Source organism: Achroia grisella, unplaced genomic scaffold, assembly GCF_030625045.1.
Source record: "Achroia grisella isolate CSIRO2021 unplaced genomic scaffold, CSIRO_AGI_Agris_v1 utg558, whole genome shotgun sequence".
In the NCBI taxonomy this organism is placed as follows: Eukaryota; Metazoa; Arthropoda; class Insecta; order Lepidoptera; family Pyralidae; genus Achroia; species Achroia grisella.
In genome coordinates, this window is record NW_026712938.1 from 1,755,556 (window position 1) to 1,780,578 (window position 25,023).

Below are 25,023 nucleotides of genomic sequence, written 5' to 3' on the forward strand. Positions count from 1 at the left end.
CGACGTCGCTCCGCGCTTGCCGTCAGTACGCGCCGACTTCTGACCCGCGCGATCGCACGCTCTACGGACTCATATCCACGACCGTTGTGCGCACAATGTTTACAATCTGCCTAGCGTTCCGGCGAAAAGATAACAGAAAGCGACAGTGCTAAAATAAAAGTGCCTAATTAAATTGTGATCTGTGAAAAGTGAAGCGCATTACTGTCGCGTATGAGCATTTTATCTCCAGTCGTAGTGTAAAAGTGCAACGGCCGAAATAAAGGACACGCCGTGATGACGTTCTCTGGAAACATGAAGGAGAGCAAGTCTCGGACCGTCAAAGACACATGGGAGTCAGAGGTGAGGGGAATACATATGTTGTCGTTATTGTATCGTTCTTTCTAATTAACGATGTATTTAGTACGTACCTACCGATCTGAATCGTGCATTGTTATTATTGTATGCAATCAGATTTGAAAGTTTCCTCAATAGAGTTTTCTCATCTTGCGCGACATTTATGTAGGTATATTGTATTTTTATGTTTCGCTTTCTCTAATTTATTAATTTTTATTTTCCTCTTCGTTTAATACTAGGTACATTAAATTCATAGGGACCTATAGTAAGTTGGTTAATTCTGTTGTAGCATTTATTAGTTTACCTATATTAATATATTTTTATAAAATGTTAAGACAAGAACTAATTTAATTTCTATTAATTAGAGTTTAGAATTTATCATAATTGGCGTGGATGTATCGAAACAATCAGTATTCAATATAGGTAACAACTTATTTGAGAAATTAATAATGTATTCATTTATTAGCTATTTTTCAGAGGTATAAGTTTCTCTCAACCTTATAAACTTAACATAACCACTAGACCTAATGAACCATTTAATTCTTGCAAATCGTAATGTTTCGACTCCATAATATGTAAGTACATGCCTAATCCGACAATAAAACTCGTGACACCATATCATTTCGAATCAATTTCTATTAAAAATTCCTTCCCTCACGGGGTCTCTAGTATTCTTAGAAATAAGTAGGTACAATTTGATATATTAAAATATACTCGAAATAGTGAAATTAATGTGTTCATTGAAGTTCCATAGTAAAATACTTTGAGTAACTTTAGCAGTAACTAAATTCCCAAGCTTCACACACATTTATTGTCTAAAGTGGTTGAATAAACATTTTCTATTCTGAAATTTGAAAGTTATTTCAAACATTGCCATTATTACGATGTCTCAGGTAAATTAAGGCAAAGCCGCGGTTTTTGTAATCCACTTAGAGATTTCGTGGTTAGGTAGTTTTTTAAGAAATAGTTGTATGTATAATTTCAAATATACCTACTCGTAGGTTTAATTTATAACGTGTACAGTTACTGTATTAATTAATTAACAGGTAGATATTTAACATTCTTAAGTTACTTAAATACAGATCTCTATAATATCTAATAATCATCTTTATTTGCCTCAAAATATAGAACATGTTAAATAAGTTTACCGTAGTAATATGTAATAAATAATTAAAACTAGTAGCAGACTAAATCTTCATAAATTAATGAAGAGACCCTAATAGATGAATGAAGTGGACATGATATATAGATGTAATAGACAGGAAGTCAGGTGCAGTTACAAACGGGTAGTAAAATTAACTATATTATCTAAAACTAATAAACTATTTAGTGTACTTGATTGAAGATACAATTCTAAGACCAAAGATGATAAACAAGAGTCATATGTGCGATGACTCAAATAAATATCAAGTAAAACGATCTACATACCTATTTCTCATATCCAAATAATAGGTAATTTTCTTTTGATTTTGATTGATTGTTAATAGACCTAATCTAAGAGTAGCAGGAAATAGAACCGCAATAAGTATATATGTCCTTGCTAATTTTGTGTTTGCCTCTCACTAACAACATTAGGTAGGGACAGTATGAGTACGGTGCTATAGTTAGGTAGCTTAGTTGCCTTTAAATCAATACAGTTTGGTATCTACACTGGCAGTACAACCTGTTTCACCTTTTGAACAGGAAATGTCGAGTTGAACTGACATGTACAGGTACTGCATATAATACATTCATAAGAACGGCTTTGGATTAAAGAATGTTAGTAAGTTTCTTGATGGCTGATGGCACCCATTTAATCTTTCTGAAAATCTGATTATATTATAGGTGATTGTTGCTATCTAATTATGAATAGGAAATACCTAAACTCCAAAAATTATGATATCTTTTAACGAACATAGGCATACAACCCCACGTAAAGTAATTTAATCTAAGTTACAAGGGGTAAGTATACTTTTATGTGCATGACCCAATTTTTTTAACAAGAGCTACAGAACAGTACTATGTAACTGTTTTATGGATTATCTAAAACTTTTTCTTTCCAAAGGTAACGGGAAAATGGATTTTGTGTGCAATTGATTTCGGTAGTTAAACTTATTATTTTTGGTCACGGAACGTAAATCCTCAATAGGATTTCAAATTATTTTCAATCACCCAAGAATGGAAGTGTGTCAGTGGATTTAACGGGCGCGCAACACTGATAGAGTCGGAGTAGAGTGATCTGTAATCCGGGTCGTCAGTCGACACTGGTTGCTTACCGGAGTTTTAATTCTACTGTTATTGACAAACAAAAACATGACCCATGTGATTTTAACCAGCAACTATTATATGATTTTACTAGAAGATATCTATAACTATGCACATAATAATGTTTAATTTCAATAGTCGGCCGAAGCACATTTATTTATATTGATAAATGAATGATGAAAGATGTGCGCAGTAAATGACCTCTTGCTCTCAGTAGTTGAATTTTATAGGAGGCCATGAACTTTTCAATTGTAGGTATCTATTTTGTCGTTGAGTTTTTAATAACTCCACATTGAAATGTCAACGTAGGTACATCTAAACCTAATTAAACATTGTCACTCTATATGATTTATACAAGTGAAGGTTTATATATTTTTTAAATTGTCCACAATAGTTTTATACCTACTTGTAGATTTCTCTCGTTACATAGATAGGTATAATATTCTCCATCAATCAAAAGCTCTCCTTTTATAAAATAATTATATTAGATTCTTCTTCTATTCCCATTTCAAGAAGTTCTTTAAAGTATTATACATACATAATTATTTATAAATATTTGTAAAAAAGTATTGTAACAAATATTTATTATAATCGTCCGTGTACTAAATATAAATAACCTATTTATAAATAATGCCAGTCACCATATATTTTTGTCTAGGTGTATGTTTGACGTACTTGTTGCTCACTCTTATGCGTCCGACTCTTATGCGTCTGTTCATTTATTATACGTATGAAGATAAGTAAGATTAGATCCTAGATCTAATCATACGTACAACTAAATTATTTTCAGTGTAAATCTCGAGTATATAAATACCACAGCTAGTATTTTATACGTATATCTTATATAAGTATAAAATTCTAATATATTTAAAATACAATCTGTATATGTCCCACATATACAGATTGAGAGATTGTAACGTTGGTAAACATGTATGCATTTGTCAACATACATAAAGATGACAAAGTAAACGCAATAGTAGGTTATGTATTAAATTTTCTAACTGAATTGAAATACATACCATATCGTATATTTTGAAAATTTCTTATTTAATCTGAATCTTTTATAATACAATATTTTTAAATTTGATCATTATTAACCGATGATTCAAAATAGTAAAAATAATAACTGTATATATATAAATATATCTGGATAAAAAACTCTTCAACAATATTTATTAATTTATTAAATAAATCACTAAACGCTGAACCCGTAGCGAAATACCTGAAGTATAAAATTTAATTTGATTGTATCTGTCCTAATCTAATAAAATGGTTATTTTAACCATTTTGATTAGATTAGGTTCGTTCAAATTAAATTAATGCTTTAGTTATTTTGCTAGAGATGAATTTCATAATATTTTTCTTTAAATATTGAAACGTCATATTAAGAAATATGGTCTTTTTCCTATGGTATGGTCTATGTCTATTGTAATGGAATGTTGCCTTTTTTGCTCTAATAATATTCGCTGTGGCACCAGTGGAAGATTATAATATTCGTGACAAATTCAGTAGGAACGAACCATGATGATTTCAAGGAGGACTCCGTGGAAGTCTCCGTTTAACTCGCATACATTGCCACAACTTAGTGTTTTGTTGTTTTAAAAAGAGATACAATTTATTTTGTTCTCATCTACGAAGATAGAGATATACCTATATAATTTAACATGGAAACAAACGACATGTAATATGTGTTTCTTATAACAAGTCCAACAACATTATAACGAGAGTCATGCTCCTCAACCCATCCTCGGAACTACAGCTGAATTTCACTAGGCTTCGTAATACAACTATCTTAACTATTTTAGAAGTCTCTGCCTTTTTGGCACATTGGATTTGTTTGGAAATGATTGACTAAATTAGGCTCTGGCTTGGGGACTATAGGACTATAACCGAAACTAATAACTATACTAACGAAATATGTATTTGCTTCCGCTATGTTTATTTTCAAATTCTTATACGTGTACAACGTCTCATGAATGAATGTTAGTATTGTGCTAGAATCGAACTTGCGACCATAAGAAAGTATAATATTAAGTAATGCTCTTATCTGTGTATTACTAAAACTATATGTACCACTGAGATCGAATCTATTTATCGAACGATCGATTGAGCGACGAATTACTGGATTTGTGCGGTACCGTTACTAACGACAAAGCTTTTCGTGATCAAAACACTACAGCAGTTATTATTGGAAAGTATGTATAACGGTGCAATTAAATAATGCTAATTGTCTAATCTCAATAAAGAAAAGTGTGTTACCATGCAGGAAATTGTTATGCTAGTCACAAAGTCGTTACTTTTGTAATTTGAGGTCGGTTAATCTACAAAAATGTAGTCGTTATAGATAACATCATCACAATCGACTCGCTGGCGGCAATGTTTACATAAAATTAGCAAGTGAAGCAAACAACTATTATTTGTAAATGAGCACGTTCAGAATGAAAGTGAGGGCGTCCGCATTGTGACTTAGAGATCTTAATAGAAACCAGCGAAAAGGCAGCGCCATCGGCCGCCTTTGTTGCAGCACTCCGATCGCAGCAAAAACGTGAGACGATATCTGGGTCGCGGCAAGTGCACGCTGCACGTGCCCATTCTGCTTTATATTTTATATTACAAAATAATATATAAAGACTAACACACTAATAATAAAATTAATAACCCAGAGAAATGCGTTAACTCACAAATTAAGCAGAATTTGTACTATGGGTAAGAAAAAAGTGATAGAAATACTTAAATACTTTATAATACATTAATATATGTATGTAATATTATGTTATCTGTGATATAAGCAAAGCAGTTCAATTATCAGTCGAGTTAGAATGTCGTATCCTATACAACCGTTCACTACCCCTAAGTTATCAATTCGACTTGGAGGACAATAAGAAATCTTGTATGTTCTTTTTGGCTGACTTTTCGTTCATTGAAATCCGATTGATAAACCAACATTGTGCAAAAACACAGCGATAAATCAAATAAATATACAGTGATTTTTGGGCACGTCAAGTGTTGCATTCACCTCGTCGTCTGCAGTTAACAATGCCCCTGAGATAACTGTCATAAAGGTATATCTTTTATTATCAGTTACCAATTACCTATCGTTAGAAATATATACAGAAGTGTATAATTTTTTTAATTATTGTTTATTCCCATTGTTCCAATTAATAACTAAGAACATAGAAGTAACTAGAGACACAGGTAGGACAAGAAAATATTACCTAGAAGTAATATATGAATATCATGGTTTTGCTGTATATTGTATTAGAAATATATTCTTTTATACGATATGTTTTATAATCTCCAGAATACTATTGCGTTATGTAAGGTAAAAAATTACATAATAAAGTAGGTAATTACTGTTTTTCTTATTATGTCTCTTCTACTATTGGCATAATAAAGAGTTTATTATTATTATTAATTAATTAAAAGTAATTGACTTATAATAACGAAGTAAAAGCACGTTGGCCTCTAAATAGACATTCAAAAGAAACTCTAAGATTAATATCATAAAGAGAGTACCTAACTAAATAGTAGATATTATTTGAAACAAAATTATGTAAAACAAATCTATGTTGATAATAATTCATAAAAGAAACATACCTGGTATCGAAAACAATATTTGATTATTTTTTTCATACTTTTTGTTCAATTTAATTCTCTGTAAAAATTAATCATACCTGACCGACTGAAACTTGAAATATCCATATATTTCTTTTTTTTTATCTCCGTTTTTCTCGTCACGCAATTAGCGAAACAATTTCCAAGTAGGTACATATATTTATTCCCCGATAAAGTTGTATCGATTTCATGTCCATGTCATGACCACAGTGCTAATGATGATAAACTAAAGATGGGACTGCTTTACGACATCGACAGCATCTATTCGTAATTGGCATGCCATTATTCAACCTTGTCCGTACATCTACTGCCAATCCAATGAAAAGGAACGTGCTCGAAAATATTGTAAAATATACTCTTTGTTTGACTCGTGTTTCTGTTCAAATACCATTTGTATGTCAGACGTGCCACGATTGTTATATCTACGTGTTGTAGATTATGAACCTAGTACCATTAGCATGGTGGAATATGGCGTCTCGTGCTATAATTTCACGATTGAATTGGTAACAATGTTGGTAAGGATCGAGTGTTTGTTATATTCGTCGCGTGTGCATATGAAATATAAATAGATTATGAAAAAAACTAATATTATTTTAAATTTAGAACGATTTTAATATTTGAAAAAATCCTTTTCTTCATTTGATTGTTCCATCCAAGTGTCCTAAAATAGGTACCAAGGAAATAAATCAAGCCACTCACAGGTCAAGTGGACAAAAATAAGGATTTTGCGAAAATAATTGATTTTTTTAATAAAAACTGCTAGCAATCAGTTCTTATTAAAATTTAAAAAATCGATGGGTTTTGTAACAAAAATAGTCGATTAATTAATAATCTTTTGTTTCTGCAGTTAGTCATATCGATACTTGTACTTATACTACTACTACTACATACAGTAAAGCTTTCCATAAATACTCTGTAAGTGGATTTTCATTCCTACCCAGATTTCTATGCTAAAATGTTGCAAGCTCACCATGAACTTTATCTGTACTTTAGCTAGAGTTGTGAGAATGTTGCAACTTTCAACTTAGTAGGTAGGTACTATCTATACCTAAATATTATATTTTTCATCTAAACGATATTACAAATAATACAATGTAAATAACTATTTACAATAATTGAAAACCATAACTACTAGATATAATAAGCTTAATACTTACTATGTACTGATTGTATAGAATTTGGCATGGCATCCATTAAGTACAATTATCAATCGTTTTTTAAATAAAATTTAAAAAAACGATTCGACAATGATTGATGCCTTTTTTAAGTTTTTGATACATATTTATCTTCAGCTCGATATTATACATAACAATATTATGTCTGTGCTAGTGACATAACAAAATAAATTATATATTTTAAAATAAACAACGGAAGGAACACATTTATATGGATGAAAGTTTTAAAGATGTTGTTCGTAAACATATCTACTTAAATTGTTATTACGTTAGTACCTAAGACATAAATGATGCTTGTGTTTGCGCAACAAATGTACGGAAGAGACATAGTTATAATATTAGAGATCTGGTATATTATTATGTATTGTTTGTATAGCATGCTTTCCGTATAAACTCACCAGTGTGGAACCAAACGTTTTATACGACACATATGTATTATTAAAATAGCAAATGCTAATAAACAGTAAAATTTTTACTTCACTCATAATTATAGTTATAGTACAGATAACATAATATTACAGTTATAGTAATGTCGGTTCAGTTTCTACACAACAGCTTGTATTTCTATAATGTACTTCATAAGATAACTTATTCACATATTTATTTTGGTATTTCTTTACGGTTAATGATAAATATTTATAAATACTTGGAATTGGAAAAAAACCTTAATTATTTTTGATATGTACTCGCAATACATATATAAGCAATTACCTTAATTTTTAACTTAAAATTAGGAATCTTAATAATTAGTTTAAAAAACAAACACATCAATTTTTTTTAATTATTACGCTGGTAGTCTTGCCAGGATTTTGGAGGATGCTAAGGTGAGCATGAGGTCGGGTCCGTAAGCCCATCGTGACAAATTCTCCAGGAATTTATCATGATGGTTTCCAGTGAGAACTGCGTGGAGATCAACCTAACAGAGTACATTGCTAGTAATGCGATAATAATTCCACATTACTACAATCCTTTTTCCGCATCGGTACACACTTTCCAACACATGAGACCATCAGTTTATTTGCCACTCCAATTAAAAAAAAAACCGATTCTATATTCGATATTATACTAACAGTGTTATTTTATAGCTAGGCTATGGGTGGTCTCGGAGTGGACAACGACGATGCGCGCGTCACCGAGCACCGGAGTCAACGATGTCGGTGGGTAGCGACATCCGCTTCACAAGACGCAAGCTAAGCCGTTCATGCCGGGGATGCTGCGCTGCTATCGCCTCGCTGTTGGTGTTACTTCTCCTGGCTGCAGTTGCTACCTACCTTGGACGTAAGTTGATATTTTATAAACGCGAAAGTTTGTGAGTATGGATGGATGGATTGATGTTTGTTACTCTTTTACGCAAAAAGCACTGAACTGCTTTTGATGCAGCTTTACAGTAAATTAGCGTATGTATACGCTAATTTACAGAATAACATGTTAAATGTTCACCAGAACGCGAATTAAACTGTATATACCATACTGCTATGACACGCTCGTCATGCCGCCGTGAATACGCTCCCTGTGATTTAAGAGTCTGTGGAGCTTTTGATTTGCGAGAGAAAATAATACTAGTCTATATTATTTTCCCGCTGAGTAATCCCTATGTTAAAATAATGAATTCTATATTTATTTATTATTATTATACACATTTATATCCATTATTAAGTTTTGCAATAATAATTAAATTTGTGCAATTATATTATTCAATCAATATGTGCCGGTCACGCAGACGATATCGTGGATAAAAACTAGAAGAAAATAATATGTTAAATGTCTGTATCACAAACAGCAAAATATATATACTGCCGTATATTGAATTACATACATTATATTATATTATACGTCGACATGATATAATAATAATATCTCAGGATTGCCGTCTAGTCCCAAGCTAAGCAGAGGTAGTATTCTGGGTACAGGACAACTAATGTAAATACCGACATAGATATTTTTTTCTTTAATAAATTTATACATAATATACATAGAAAATACCCAGGCCGATGCAAACAATTATATTCATGATTACAAATATTTGTAGCGTGCGAGGACTCCTACACTACCGAGGCCGTCGTATAATTAGTTGGTATAAGAAGGTATTTTCGAATGAAGGTAAGTTGTGTCAGTGGATTCCATAACTCTTTCAGTATGTTCTGGATAATCGGCTCATTTTGCAAATTATGTTTGTAGAATTGGGTAGTTATTAATACATAGAAAATAAAACCATATATAGTATTATTGTTTTTACAAATTTCTGTGGAATTGCTACAGTGTCGTATTACGTGGAGGAATAATGTAACATGAATAACATGTCGCAACATAGACTATTCAATATATGCACTCTCAATTAATTTACAATTTCCAGTTAGTAAGCATCTGTTTATAGTGTTTTATATGGACTTGAATTTATAGGTAGGTCCTTAGGTATATCTTATAGTTTGCGAAAGTCACTCTGTTTACCTTCACCTAAACATAGCTGTAGTAAATTATTTTCCAACTTGACTGTTTTATGTTCAACATGAGCTAAATGTTATGTTAGTGTAGAAACACACCCAGCGAGGATTGCATAGATACAATGTATGTATATACATTTTTTTATTAAATGGGCTGTATGTTTGTTTGCTATGGTCGCAGTATAAAAAAAATAAACGAGAACAATTTACATGGCATCATCTAGTCCTAAGCTAAGCAGAGCTCGTGTTATGGGTATTAGACAACTAACAGAAATAATTAAATCCATTATTTTGAAAATGGATATAGAAACCACACGGACCAGGGGGGAAAGGTGATTGTTAGTAATGTCGACTGATGATCTCATTGCTAGCAATGTACCATGTCAGGTCGACCTCTACGCGGTTCCCCCTGGAAACCATCGTGATAAATTCTTGATGAATTTGTCTCGATGAGCTAACTGACCTGACCTCATGCTCATCTTATCATCGTCCACTGGTGCCCCGCCAGCGTAAACCGTTAGCGCAGGCGGGTGCACCATTCCATTATCATCCGTAAAAAAAAAACCACACGGACCAATACAAACTATCATACTAATTAATAAAGATATTTTTAGCGTTTGAGGAATCGACCATCCGAAGTTAAGTAGTATTATAAACAGCAACACCACGGAGGCAATCAAATAAAAAAAATCTGTAAGAATTGTACATTTTTAAAAAAATCATTACACAGAATTTAATATAAGCAAAACTAAGCGCAGGTGTATCCTAATTTTCCAATCAAGTTACTTTCAAATTCGTGAAACTAGGTTTCTAATAAAAAAAATGATCAAGATAGGCATTTCAATGCATACAACAAAGAACAACAAATTGATATAGAACTTTGAACTTCTATAGTTGGTATCCATTGTTAGTAAACAGTATGTTATAGAGGCGTGAGCGAACGATATTTGCCCGTCACCACCAAAGGCCGTCGAGCCCATCGGCCTTGCTATATCGCTGGTCGACTAAGCTCGACCACCGCGACAAGTGTATCACGGACTTATATCGTAAAGAGATCTGGCTGTTATGACAAATAATATCATTTATCTGCCTACCTACTAGTTATACTGGTAACTTATAATAGGTAATTTATATGAAGGATAGATGCGAAACCGGCGGAAAAGAGATCGTGTTATAAGATGAAAACCTATATTTACCAACCAGTACCTATAGGTAACTATAGGAATTACATTGAAAGCTACAGATTTAATGCCATAGATATTTTCTGTAGCTTTATTGAGAGAGATGAAATACCCATATTTCCATCGAATTCGTTTTACTTATTAAATCCATATAATTTTGAGTTACATAATTAGTTATGTGCTAAATAATTATTGATCCTCTACTTTATTTCACATTCTACAGTTTACTTACAGTATAATGATTAATAAACTATAAAAATGATTACATGGAATTAATTATATACCTATGTTAAAAATTACTTTCGTAATAATTTATTTATTTTGTTTTATTTACTAAGTTATAAAATTTAACATTACATATTTGCCTTCTTTGTTTAACTATTACTCCTATTTTCGTGAGTTGCATACTTAACTTATAACATACATTCCTTAAAAATACTGCTTTCACCTACGAGTACTATAAACATATATAGCATACTATGTAGTAAGCTATATAAATAATAGATTTCGTTCGGTTATCTGATGCAAATAAAGTATCTTTATTATCCATAATTATATGTATATCTACTTGTTATATTTCATTATTTTAATAAGATTTATACTTTATATTACAAAGTAATGAAGTTATATTTGTTTCAGATCTATATTTGTTCGGAGACCCATTAAACCGACAAACATTCCGAGGATCATTCATTGTGAACTTTGGGGCAGAGAACGAGAGAGTCAAAGACCTCGAACCAAAGAGCAATAACACCAGGGAACGATACCTGCGACAAGCACTCTTCAATTTATATCAAAACTCAGAACTCAGATCTTGTTTTGTGAGCGATGAAATTCTTGCATTGGACAGGTAAAGTATACCTAATAATACTTATATTATAGTCTGTTTTTTTTTATCTCGGAGACAAGTACGCCAGCTTATTTGCGTTTCTTATATAGTTTTAAAGCAATTCGTCTAAAATACAATAATTGCTATTAAAAAATCGGTATCCCAGATTCAGCACTACCCCGCTATAGCTAGTAGCATTAATTGAAAATCTGATATTTACACCCGTCAATTTAGTCTCCGATATTAAAAACAGACTATAGATGTCACGATCTACTTAAGTGAATAAAATAAAGATACCTACTTACTATTTAAACAGATATACCTACATATAGAAATGATAAAATGAACGAGGTTTTCTCTAGACCCTACAGCATGGAGTTTTTCAAGAAGGGCATTACTAAAGGGCTATGATATCACGGGACACCCCTGGTGTTTCAAGCCATTGGGCCATTTGCTTGATTTAACCATAGTCTACTAAATTAATATTTTCTAGATGGATATGTATTACCTACACAAAGCACGCTTATTAAGGTACAGTCTGTCTGCAATTCTAAGGGTGCATAATTATAAGGATTACTGAAAAAAATGTATTCAATACTTTACAAAAAAAGTATTAAGTATGTATATCAGTTGTTAATATCCATAACATAAGCTCTGCTTAGCGTGATACTACATGGCGCTATATGAATTGCCCGAGCTTATATTTATTGGGTTCACATAGTACAAAGCTATGAAAAGAAATAACACACAAATGTTAACGTTAAATCATTCTTTCTGAGAGAACTGCTACAGTGGTCAAAAACTAAACTATATGTAACTACATATACTATGAAGTACTTTATTTATAATGTACCTACATCTAATTCACATAATTATATATTTTGTTTATTGTAAAATAATACTAATATATATCCGGCCCTCAATGCTGTATACCATTAAATATAAATAATATAGTATACCATTAAATTTAATTTTACATTTTTGCTCATAAATAATATACCTATTTAAAATTCTTACTATGAAAGTAAATGGCTATATTTATCACTTAAGTTGTTGTAAGCATAAATGAAAGGAAAAGAAAAATCTCTTAAAAACATAATCGTGTTTTTTGTTTTCTTTTGTAATGAACAAAGTATTTGTGTATAGGTTGAAACGCTATCCGTTATTGAACTGGTACGAGTATTCTTTGTTAAACTCTCAAGAGCTCTGTAACAGGTGATTACGTTATGTGTAACAGTCAACTTTAGTAACATTTGAGTGTTACAAAAAGTGACTGTTATGTATATTTTTGTTTCGAGTCAAAAATTGTAACAATCGATTTCGTTAGTATCCAGTGGTGTAATTTATCATACTTTTGTTTATAACTTATCAAGAATAGAATGAATCAAATGTATATTGGAACTATATTCCATTTATGTACAAATACTTGGTATTAACGACACAGGCATAGATAAATAAAAGACATATTTTGTAATCGATAGAAAAAAATACCTTTAGTATATGACAGAAACAATGACAATATATCAAATGATTGACTATTAACCTAAATCTAAACTATAACATACCTAATAACATGAAGAAATAAATCAATAATGTATATTCCCGTTATTTAATACTAGCTGTGCCCGGGACTTTGTTCGCGCAGCGCACGCATCGGAAGCCGTCAAATATCAATAATGTTTTGCCACATTTTTTACTGATGCTTCGCTTGTATTGGTCTTAGCGTAATGTTATATAGCTGTAAACCTTCTTAAAGAAATAGACTATTCAGAATAAAAATATTTTTTCAGTTGGAACTAGTAGTTCCTGAGATTAGCACGCTGAAACAAATAAACATGCTCTTCAGCTTTATAATATTACTACAGATACACAATGAACTAATACATAGATACATATCGACAAGTTTTGTCCACAAATGCGGTGAATCATATCAATGTAGGCTATACAGATACACCACAAACCTAGAGAAAGTTAACTTTCACAAAATCTCGGCACCTTATCATTGAACCCGGGCCTTACATTTAGAGGAAATACGAATATTGTAAATACTGTAGAGTTGTTTTACTATCAATTATATTATATAATTTAAATTGAATAATTATGTAACAAATTTTTTATTTCGGACCCGATTACTTTCCGACATAGGTACATGATACATAATACATGCCTACATAATAAATAATACTAATATTATTTATTATTATTATAATTTATTATGTAGGCACAACCTAATAAACATATTAAATAGAATTAGTAAATTCAACAGAAATAAACTATAACATTATATAATACCGAATATATATATTATTTATATTAACATATCCGTCACACTTATGAGTGTGCCACTAATACAGAAAGTTGTTATTATATAATTGCTTCTCTTCATCACTGATTCTATATGCTTTTTTAGATAAAAGATAGGCTTATTTCAACGAGTTGGAAATATAACACGTGTATGTGCAAAGACGAAGGTTTCTCCTATTCAATTCTGCTTACCCCATAAATGTTATTAGAATTAATCAAAGTACGATAATTTTGCATAATTAATCACTGCAACATATGTACCTACTAGAATTTATATTGAATTAAAGTAAAATGAGAAAAAGTAGTTTTGCATAATTATTTAAAGTTACACATGGACCCAAATACTTCTTACGATATTTGCGAAGCCTTTATATACCAATAACAAAATACAACCTAGACATTCCATAAATATTAAAAACCTTTCTACTTGCTTAGAATTCACGAGTTGTGTGGATGAAACAAAAGATTTCAACGGGTGTCACTCGTAATTTAGACAACACACAACCTAACATACCTGCCGTCACGACTGTCATCCCGGACGGGGCATTGTCAATTATCGACGTCATGGTAAACGCAATGTTTAACATGCCTACATTTCGCTGAGTATATTATCATCTAACGTGGTACTAGCCACGGGACTAGCCCTCGAAATAATGTCTGTTTTTGTTATCGGTGTTTACTTCATCGGAGAGACAGTATATTATTTTCTGGTCTCAGCCTGTAAACCACTAGACTACTACACGACGCTCTCTCGTAATTTATATTTTAAATTATCCCCTTTCCATTTAAATTATACGCTAGGAGACAATTATTTTACGTCGTCATACTTCCAGAGTTCTAGGCTGTGGGTAATAAAAAAAAAGTATGCCCTTGGAACTCACTGAATTGTTTATAAAATCTATATGAGTATTTTTAGAATGACGCAGCAAGAAACAAACGATTACTTTACAATTTCTAATACTAACTAAGTACCTATTAAAAGCCACAAAGTAGTTAGTTCAGAAACGGTCGCATAATTCAATCATACAGATTTATTGGATTTTAGAATGACTTTCAACATTCTTTTTAGTAGAAACCTGCACATAGCATACCGCGCCTATTTGTCGATCATGAAATCCGTCATTACGTGAAAATACTCTAAAGCTGAATAGAATTCGTAACTAACTATTAGACTAATCATATGCATGTTACATGCAGCACTTTATCGAATTACATAGAGATTCAATTAGTAAAAAGATAGTATTAACTTTAATGATTTATGTATGAAGTAGACCATTCACTATTTCATATAATTTTATAGTCGTCCATTAATTGAGATTCGGCCATAATTTTTTGTTTTATTTGGAATAAAGTTTTTATTCTCAAAGACTTATACGTGTGTTTGTTATGCGTACTTTTATACATGTTTATACATATATTAATATAGTGTATTTCTAGGTATTATTATAAAAATAATTATGTAAAAATTGTGTACAAAATTTCGTACTCGTCCGTCTGCTTATTTTAAAAGTTTTAAAATATATACGATTTTATTTGAATCCGTTAATTCTATTTAAATTTAGATTTAATACCTAATCGATAATCTTATATCACATATTGTGTTATTGAGAACAATATCAACAATGAAATAGTTCGACATTAAGCCCTGTAACACGAAGTTATTATAACCATGTATTGATTCCTGTGTGATACCGACATGAGAAAGTTACAATACGTGCTCTGTTTGTAAGTTAATATCTGAACTTTCTATGGCCGATGCGTCAATTGTAGGTACATGCAGTTGTCGGAAGGTTCCGGCCATGTTCCGAACCTCTCCATTCATGAGCGATGAATTTAAATAGGAAACCTAAATGCATAATTTGTTGTGAGAAATTTCTTCTACCTACTTAGTGTCGGATGTATCCTGTTTACATTTCATACTATAGGTACTTTTTAAGATGTGTATCTAAATGTTTATTGTAAAAAATAATAAGTTTATTTAATCAATAAAAAAAAGTACTATTTTTTGTGACCGCAATATTATATTATTATAGATGATGATAGATATTATTTTTAGATTACTGTAGTGGTTTATAATTATTGTTTGCTAGCTAATCTGCGCAATTTTGTTTCCTCACTTTTACATCGTTTTTGGCTATAAATTTCATAGCACCTCCGCTCCCATATTATTGCTAACTTGCCTCCTATACACTCGCGGTCGTAGTGTGATTTTATATATACCTACCTACAGATTGCATAATAAAAAGGCTACCTAAAAGAATTTTCAAAATCAGTTCAGTAGATTCATAGATCCGACAAACTCACAAACTATCAAATTTTACCTCTTTATACTAATATACATTACTTCTAAAACAACAGTTAATAATCGAATGATAATAAATCCCTACTTATTTCTTATCCATGCATTAACGGGGCTAAAATTATTAATAACTCAACTTTTGTTGTTGTGCCGTCAGTTTCAACTGTGACCTTTCTAATTTCAAAAAACACCAACCAACCTGAGGCTTTAAATTGACAGAAATGAAATCATACTCTTAATTTGTATTTACGAATATTTTGTCCTACTTTTTGTTGAAAGCTACAGTAATTTCTATATTACAATTATTTATTGCAAGTTGTTACTTAAAAAAAGGTAGGTATCTATTATTTGTTGCGTTGTAGCAAAGTTTATTTATTGTTTGTCTACCTTGCCTGATTATACTATATTTATATGTATACTCTACTATAAGATGATGGGATGAGCATGACATCAGGTCAGTTAGACCACACGATTGTTTCCAGGGAGAACTGCCTAGTGTTAGGCTTCATTGTTAACATTGGTAAATAAGCTCCCATTACTAACAATAACTTCATCTCGTTCATTTAAGGTGTTGCAATTGCAATTGTACACTAAATGCTACAGTGATGTGTTACTAATGGTTTATTTTTATTGTTTCCGTTACAGTACTGAGGACGGAATGCGAGTGCACTTTGAAGTGTCTTTCGAGCCGATCTTTACAGCAGTAAGCACAAGCGAGGTGAAGGCGGTGCTTGCTCGAGAGATCAACGCTCCTGCTGGTCATTTAAATGTCACTGTGATGCCAGACACCCTACACATTGAGGTATAGAAACGAATACATTATGTAAATACTTGTATCTCTTTATAGATTTAATTTTTTCTATTTCTTATTGTATCTAGTGTATTTAGTATAGTTAAATAAAGAATAATACACAGATAACATAAAATTACATAGTACAATAAATTTCGTCTTTAATATGACAATATATTTTACTTACAAACTATAAGGGGAAACGAAATTAGCAACTTGCATATAAATACGAAAGCCTAGTAAAAATACTTGTTACCACAGGCTTATAATTTTTTTTGTTAGCGAAAAGTATTATATAAATAAAATAGATTATCTATCTTGTTCATATTTTATATACTTTCATAATAATAATTTTATATGCAGGCATAATAGCATGATAGCATAATAGCATGTAGGCAACTAAAATTCACTGCCAATTAGAGAAACTTGACGGATAAGTACAGTTATCTGATATCTATATCTATTTATACAAGGCAATGTGCAGTTAATTAATTAGCAGAGATTGTGTTACTCGAAAGTAAAGGCAAATATTGCGGAACTTGTTGAATTGAAATCACCTGACTATAATGTCAGGTAGATTAGAATTTGAAATTCAATTTTAATTTTCCATTTTCGGCTTAATACCTATTGTGGTTATTTTAGCAATATCTCTGATATAGTCAATGCGATTTCAAAAATTGCGGTTTAGTAACACGATTACACTAACTAAATACAACTAAATATAGTAACTTGAATCACGAACAGAACAACAGTTTGTTATTTAGATTGTTCGTATGTCGTAATATAAATATTTCACAGAATACTTATTTTTTATGAAATATTTTCACAATAGGTTGGTATCCAAATGCATTTTGTTATACTTAAATATTTCATCTAATTATATTAGTTAATATATACCTGCCCAATTACTTTTATTACATTCGTAATTGTATACATATTTAGTATTATTAATTAGACGTGAGAATACGCTCCTCAAACAGAAAATAAAGACGCAATAGGCCTAGAAATATAAATCTTAATGTAAATACGTGTGAATATTCACTCAAATTTGAAGGTGATTATTTTTTTCATCCAAGATATAGGTATATCAGCAATGTATTAAGATGAGGTATCGGTAACGTCTTGCTTCAAGATTATCAATATTATTGGTTGATTTAGTCTGTTTATGAAGTCTATTTTTAATTAAAGAAAATAATAAATTAATTATACTAAATATTTTCAAACAGGTGTTTGCCTTGGATTAAAAGAACTTAGAAATATTTCTTCTTTCGTATTTGTGTAGATATGTATTGTTAAATGGATTTGAATGACAATTCGCATACATAATCGTGTTAACTCATTCTATTCATTTAACATATTAATTAACTCTCGTAAAATCGAGGAAAACGCTAGTATGAGTAGGTATCTACTACTATAAATGAATTAATTTTGATGCATTTTTTTATATACTTTACATTTAGTTCAAGAAAATATTTGACACATACCTATTTCAATACTAAATCTATTTTTTTAGGAAAACTCGGCAATATCGTCTCTAGAGCTAAAAGAAAGTGAAATAACTATAGTGGATGTTACAACAACGGAAGAGACAGTGGCAGAAGTACAGGAGGAATTACGCGAATGTTTGGCAGTCAGTTTGCCATTGTGTTCCTATCTGCCATATAATTTGACTTCTTATCCAAATCTTGTGGGACACGCAAACAAAGAGGCACTATTGAGGGATCTGGTCGCCTTCAGAGAACTCCTTGATGCGGAATGCTCACATCTAGCGCAGGTAACCTCGAATTCAAATCGAATAGACGAAATAAAAAATATGTTTATGTACAAACCTGTTATCGGTGTAGGTAGAGCCGACCGTTTTTTTTATTTAGAAAGTAATAATGCATACGTCTAGAGATCTATTAGACATATTACAAGTTCCTGTATGAGATATATAATTATATTTTCATATTCATAGGTTACGTCATGACTTGATTCACGAATTACCAAAGATTTTTATAGCACTATAATGGTAAACAAGCGGACGGCCCATCTTAATGGACCGTTGATAGGTAACAGCGCTATTAACATCACGTGATCATATAAATAATTGGTTATAAAAGCAATCTCAATAGATAATTAATATAGGTATAGTATAACAAATTACTACTCATCCACTACTACTACTATTTGCAATACACCATGCAACATAGACAACTCATAAAATGTGATAGTAATTAAATAAAATGTTGCTATTTAGTAATTTATATATTCTGGTTAAATTAATAGCCTGAGTATTTTATATATCTGTAAGCTAAAACGCACACCTGATTAAAATCGGCTTATAGGCATAGTTGCGTAGGCGACGATGTGCTGATATAACATATATGCACAGTCGCCTACGCAACATAGACAACTCATAAAATGTGATAGTAATTCTTAAATTAATACCTGAGAAACTAGAAAACGGCGCTATAGTTTCGTAGGCGACTGTGCTGATATGCATATATGCACAGTCGCCTACGCAAATATAGCGCCGTTTAGATTGAATTAAGCACTTATGAAATTAAATTAAATTTAAAAAACTCTTTATTGTTCCTCTCACAGAAAAAAACAGTTACTTACATAAATTAAAAAATAAAAAAAATAATGGGCGGAATCGCTAAATAGCGATTTCTTCCAGGTAACCTTAGGTTGGAGAGAAGTGATGACAGAATCTGTTCGAGGCATAACAGTTATTAATTACTATAAGTATTATTAAATAAATATAAATTACATATTATGTACAACTACATAATAATTCTTACATACACACACCTACATAGATACATATACATATATATAAATAAATAAAAATATCTATTATGATTAGCGATCTACGTAAGTAGTATATGTTTTATATATTTTCTCATACGTCTGTATTTCCCATGTACAGGATTTCGTTTGTCAAATGTTACAACCGCGATGCGTTGATGATCGCCTGGTGCGGCCGTGTCGCGCTTATTGCCGAGCTTTCCACGCGGGCTGCGGCGCCCGCTTGCCTGACAGACTACGTCCACATTTCGATTGCACGCGGTTTCCTAATTATTTTGGACCCGGCTCCTGTGCACCAGAACCAGGTAATTCTTAATAACTTCTAATTACTACTAATTGATGTAGCTAATAGGTTTTATTCAATAAGTTTATATCTAAATAAAATTTGTGAACTTATTAACGGTACCATACTATAGTTGTCATAGTATAGATATAATGTAGAGTAAATTATAGATATAATGTCCATTCCCATAGAAACGAAAACCCATCAAAGACATTAACTTTATGTAAACGAAATTTGATGTCTCTAATAACAAGTTTTATATCGGTTTTCTCGTAGCCTTTACTCAGTATTATCTATACTGCCTATACTAATATTATGAAGAGCTAAAGTTTGTATGTTTAATTGTTAGGAGTAGGTAATCTCCTAACAATTCTGCTGTATCCATTTTAAATATTATTTTACTGTTAGAAAGGTATATTATGTTATAGGCTATATACATCACGCTACGACGAATAGGGGCTAGGCAGCATAAAAAATGTAGTAAAAAACAAATGGAATGCTTTCGCTGCGTGAATTCGAGTGTTTACGGTTAAAGTTACCTAAAAAATATGTACAACGGAATTGTTTTTCTCTAAAAGTTCTAATAAGAAGTCCGTAACTATATATGTCTGTCTATTTTAAGGTTAACTCACTATAACCATAGATAAGATAATATTGCATACTGTAAAAGAAATATATAACCTTTTTAATAGTAACCTTTTATGTGAACGCATTATTTGCGAAGGTGTTTTTATAAACATGATATTAATCCTTATCCAAATAAATACGTTATTTATTATAAATATTTCATTTTGAACAAAATCCCTCACATACTTTTACATACGAACACTTTAGGATATATCTTAGTTTTAATAAAAGAAAAACCTCAAATATTGGGCCAGTTCGAAACCGCCCCTGGTTAACAGTATTACAATAATATGTTTAAGTCGTTAACTTCTCTTATATTAAAAAATACTTATTTCATGTAACAGTAAACATCACTATTAGGGTATATTTACAATTAGATTGCAACCGCCGAGGATCGTTAATATGTTTGAGCGATCATACCTTTTATATTAAATATACTTATTGTATGTAACAGTAAACATCATTATATTGCGCATATTAACAACAGATTGTAGCGGAGGTCTTCAGCGTTTGGCATTATCGCGTCGAGCATGTGACGGCGTGCCGGACTGCGCGGGCGCGGAGGACGAGCGCGGCTGTTCGCACTGCGGGGGCGGTGGTGGCGGCCTGCGGTGCGCACTACACGCCCGCTGCCTGCCCGCACACCTCAGATGTGACGGCACCCCGGACTGTCCCGACGGCAGCGACGAAACTGGATGTTGTAAGTTATCGCAGCATATGCAATTCCCCTGGTGTTGCGGGTGCTCATGGGCGGCGGTAATCACTTACCATCAGGTGAGCCGCATGCTCGTTTGTCCCCTGTGTTATAAAAAAATGTATCATCATCGCAGCCCGAAAGACGTCCACTACTGGACATAGGCCTCCCCCAAAGATCTCCACGACGATCGGTCCTGCGCTGCTCGCATCCAATGCCTTTCAGCGATCTTGACCAGATCGTCGGTCCACCTTGCTGGAGGCCTTCCCACGCTGCGTCTTCCGGTCCGTGGTCGCCACTCGAGGACTTTACTGCCCCAACGGCCATCTGTCCTGCGAGCTATGTGTCCTGCCCATTGCCACTTCAGAGTCGCAATTCTTCGGGCTATGTCGGTCACTCTGGTTTTTCTGCGGATCTCCTCATTTCTGATTCGATCACGCAGAGTAACTCCAAGCATAGCTCTCCATTGCCCTCTGAGTGACTCTGAGCTTGTTGATGGGGCCCAGAGTTAGCGACCACGTCTCTGTTCCGTAAGTCATCACTGGCAACACACATTGGTCGTAAACCTTCGTCTTGAGACACTGCGGAAATTTGGACGAAAAGATATATTGGAGTTTCCCGAACGCTGCTCATCCGAGTTGGATTCGACGATTGACCTCTTTCTCGAAATTGGATCTACCTAGCTGGATAGTTTGCCCTAAGTATACGTAGTGATCGACAATTTCGAGTGTAGAATCTCCGATTTTTACGGGAGCAGGTACGACATGGACGTTTGACATAATTTTCGTCTTATCCATGTTCATTTTAAGACCTACTCCTTGTGAGACTCTACTGAGGTCTTTGAGCATTTTGCTAAGGTCTTCCAAGGTCTCAGCCATGACCACGATATCGTCGGCAAATCGAAGGTGATTGATGTACTCGCCGTTAATGTTGATGCCCAGCCCGCTCCAGTCCAGAAGCTTGAAGACATCTTCCAACGCAGCGGTAAACAGCTTTGGCGATATGACATCGCCTTGTCTGACACCTCGCTGCAGTTGGATAGGCTTCGAATTCTGGTCGTGGAGGCGAACTGACATAGTGGCGTTTTCATACAAACATTTCAACGCTTCGATATATCGATAGTCAATTTGGCACCGCTGGAGAGACTGTAGCACTGCCTACGTCTCGATCGAATCAAAGGCTTTTTCATAGTCCACAAACGCCAAGCAAAGTGGCAGGTTGTATTCTTCGGTCTTCTGAATTACCTGCCGCAGCGTATGAATGTGGTCTATGGTACTGAAGCCTTATCGGAACCCGGCTTGTTCGGGAGGCTGGAAGTCGTCAAACCTGCGCGCGAGACGATTTGTGATGACTCTCGAAAACAACTTATAAACATGGCTCAGCAGTGTCACGGGTCTGAAATTCTTCAGAAGCGATTTGTCTCCCTTCTTGAAGAACAGAACCACCACACCCCTTTGCCATGCTTGAGGCGTTCTGCCCTCGAGGATGACGGAGTTGAATAGCTTCTGGAGGATTCGTAAAACAGGTCTACCTCAGAAGCTCAGCAGTAACTCCATCATCGCCCGGCGCCTTGTTGTTTTTAAGTTGTTTAAGAGCCATACCAATCTCGTACAGGCTGACGTCCGGGATATCTTCGGTATAGTGTCGGGTTAATTTGGCTTTAGAGTCTTTCGCCGTGTTGTTAACAGGTGCCCGTGTTGTCGTATGTAACTGTAGAACTTCTCAATTTCCCTTAAAAGTTCGGGTTTAGACGATACGATCCTGCCTGTCTTAAGTCGCGTCAGCTGGCTCTGTCCGGCAGCCAGATCCCTGTTGAAGACTTTTGAGTCCCCCTTGTTTCTCTCAATAGCCTCCTTTACACAATTTGTGTTAAAGTGGCGTAAGTCACGAGACAAGGACTTAGAGATCTGCCTGCTAAGTTGCCGATACGGGGAAGCGTCAGTCGGAGACTGCAGGACCATACTTCGCCTTTCATCCATCAGTTTGAGGATAGATAGATATTTTTCCGGTTCTTTCTGCGCGGCGGGTTTTGAAGTGCTTAGACCCAGCCGCACGGACAGTTTCTACGAACCTGTTGTTGTAATCGTCCACGTCAACGCAGTCACCAAGGCATTCGAAACGGTTTTGCAAATCTAGCTGAAAGCTTTCGGGGTTTTGGATCTGTATAGGTGTAGGGCGGAGCGTAGATTTCATTTCATTTCAGATTCAGATTCAGATTCAATGTGCCTCTTACAATCCGGTGATCACTTCCAATTTTGACGGCATTGATCACAGAGACATCATTGAAAATCTGTCTTCTCGTTGACAAGATGAAATCTATCTCGTTTTTTGTGGCACCATCGGGACTAATCCACGTCCATTTCCGGTGTTCCGGCTTCCTGAAGAAGGAGTTCATCATAAAGAGGCTCTCCTTCTCCATGAAGTCGGCCAGCATTTGACCTCGGAAATTCCGATCACCGATAACAAATTGCCCCACTCTCAGCTCATCACCGCTTCGTTTGCCCAATTTTGCGTTAAAGTCCCCCATGATAACGTTATAATGAGTCTTTGTACTATGTATGGCTCTGGAGATATCCTCATACATAGCCTCAACCTCATCGTCGGAGTGCGTCGAAGTTGGAGCGTACACTTGGATGACCTTCAACGAATACCGTTTGGTAATTCTGTATGAGGTACGCTACCCTAGTCGACACGCTCTCGACCTTGATAACATTATTCACAAGGGACTTGTGGACGAGGAACCCGACACCGCCTTGGGACAGTTGATCGCCCTCCCGGAAGTAAAGCAGATTGCCGGATTTCAGGACTATCGAGTCCTCCCCCTTTCTTCGGACTTCAGATAATCCCACGACATGCCAGTGCAATCTGCTCAACTCTTCCTCCAGTTCAGTTAACTTTTCGTCGGTCCGCAGTGTTTGAACGTTGTACGTTGCCAGGGCCAGTAGTCGTCGTGTGTGGTAGCCTGGTCTTACCCGGAGATTCTTCGCACCCCCTGCCCGGCCGTTTCCATGACCGCTACCATAGTCAAGACTAGCGGGGCCGCCGGGGACTGGGGGCCGGAGCCTTGGGTGTAAATCCATTTGGGGGGATATTGCCATAATCGCCACGCTTGGCATGCGGGTTGGCGATCGCAGTATGATGGTAGCTACTCAGTAGGACTCTGCTGCCCGTCCACTGGTCGATGAATCCCTTAGTCGCCTTTTACGACACCCACGGGAAGAGAGGGGGTGGTGCTATTCTTACAGCGACACCACACGCATAAAAAAATGTATATCAGTTACTAATTACGAGTATATGTCAGAATAATACACACATCGCCAGCTAGACCTAAAGTAAGCGGAGCTTGAGTTATGGGGACTAGCCAACTGATACATAGATACTATATTCCGTAAACATGTACAAGCTCATTTGAAAA

General features: G+C 34.0%; 1 protein-coding gene across 1 annotated transcript in view; it reads left to right on the top strand.

Annotated features, from left to right (window-relative positions):
- LOC131848440 (atrial natriuretic peptide-converting enzyme) overlaps positions 1-25,023 on the top strand; it is a 28,418-nt gene continuing 3,395 nt past the window's right edge. The window contains exons 1-7 of the mRNA XM_059198298.1: positions 1-339; positions 8,453-8,645; positions 11,629-11,839; positions 17,067-17,223; positions 18,725-18,985; positions 20,126-20,309; positions 21,402-21,614. Coding sequence (XP_059054281.1) covers positions 274-339; positions 8,453-8,645; positions 11,629-11,839; positions 17,067-17,223; positions 18,725-18,985; positions 20,126-20,309; positions 21,402-21,614 — 1,285 coding nt within the window. The 5' untranslated portion in view covers positions 1-273. The remainder of the gene's footprint in view (positions 340-8,452; positions 8,646-11,628; positions 11,840-17,066; positions 17,224-18,724; positions 18,986-20,125; positions 20,310-21,401; positions 21,615-25,023) is intronic.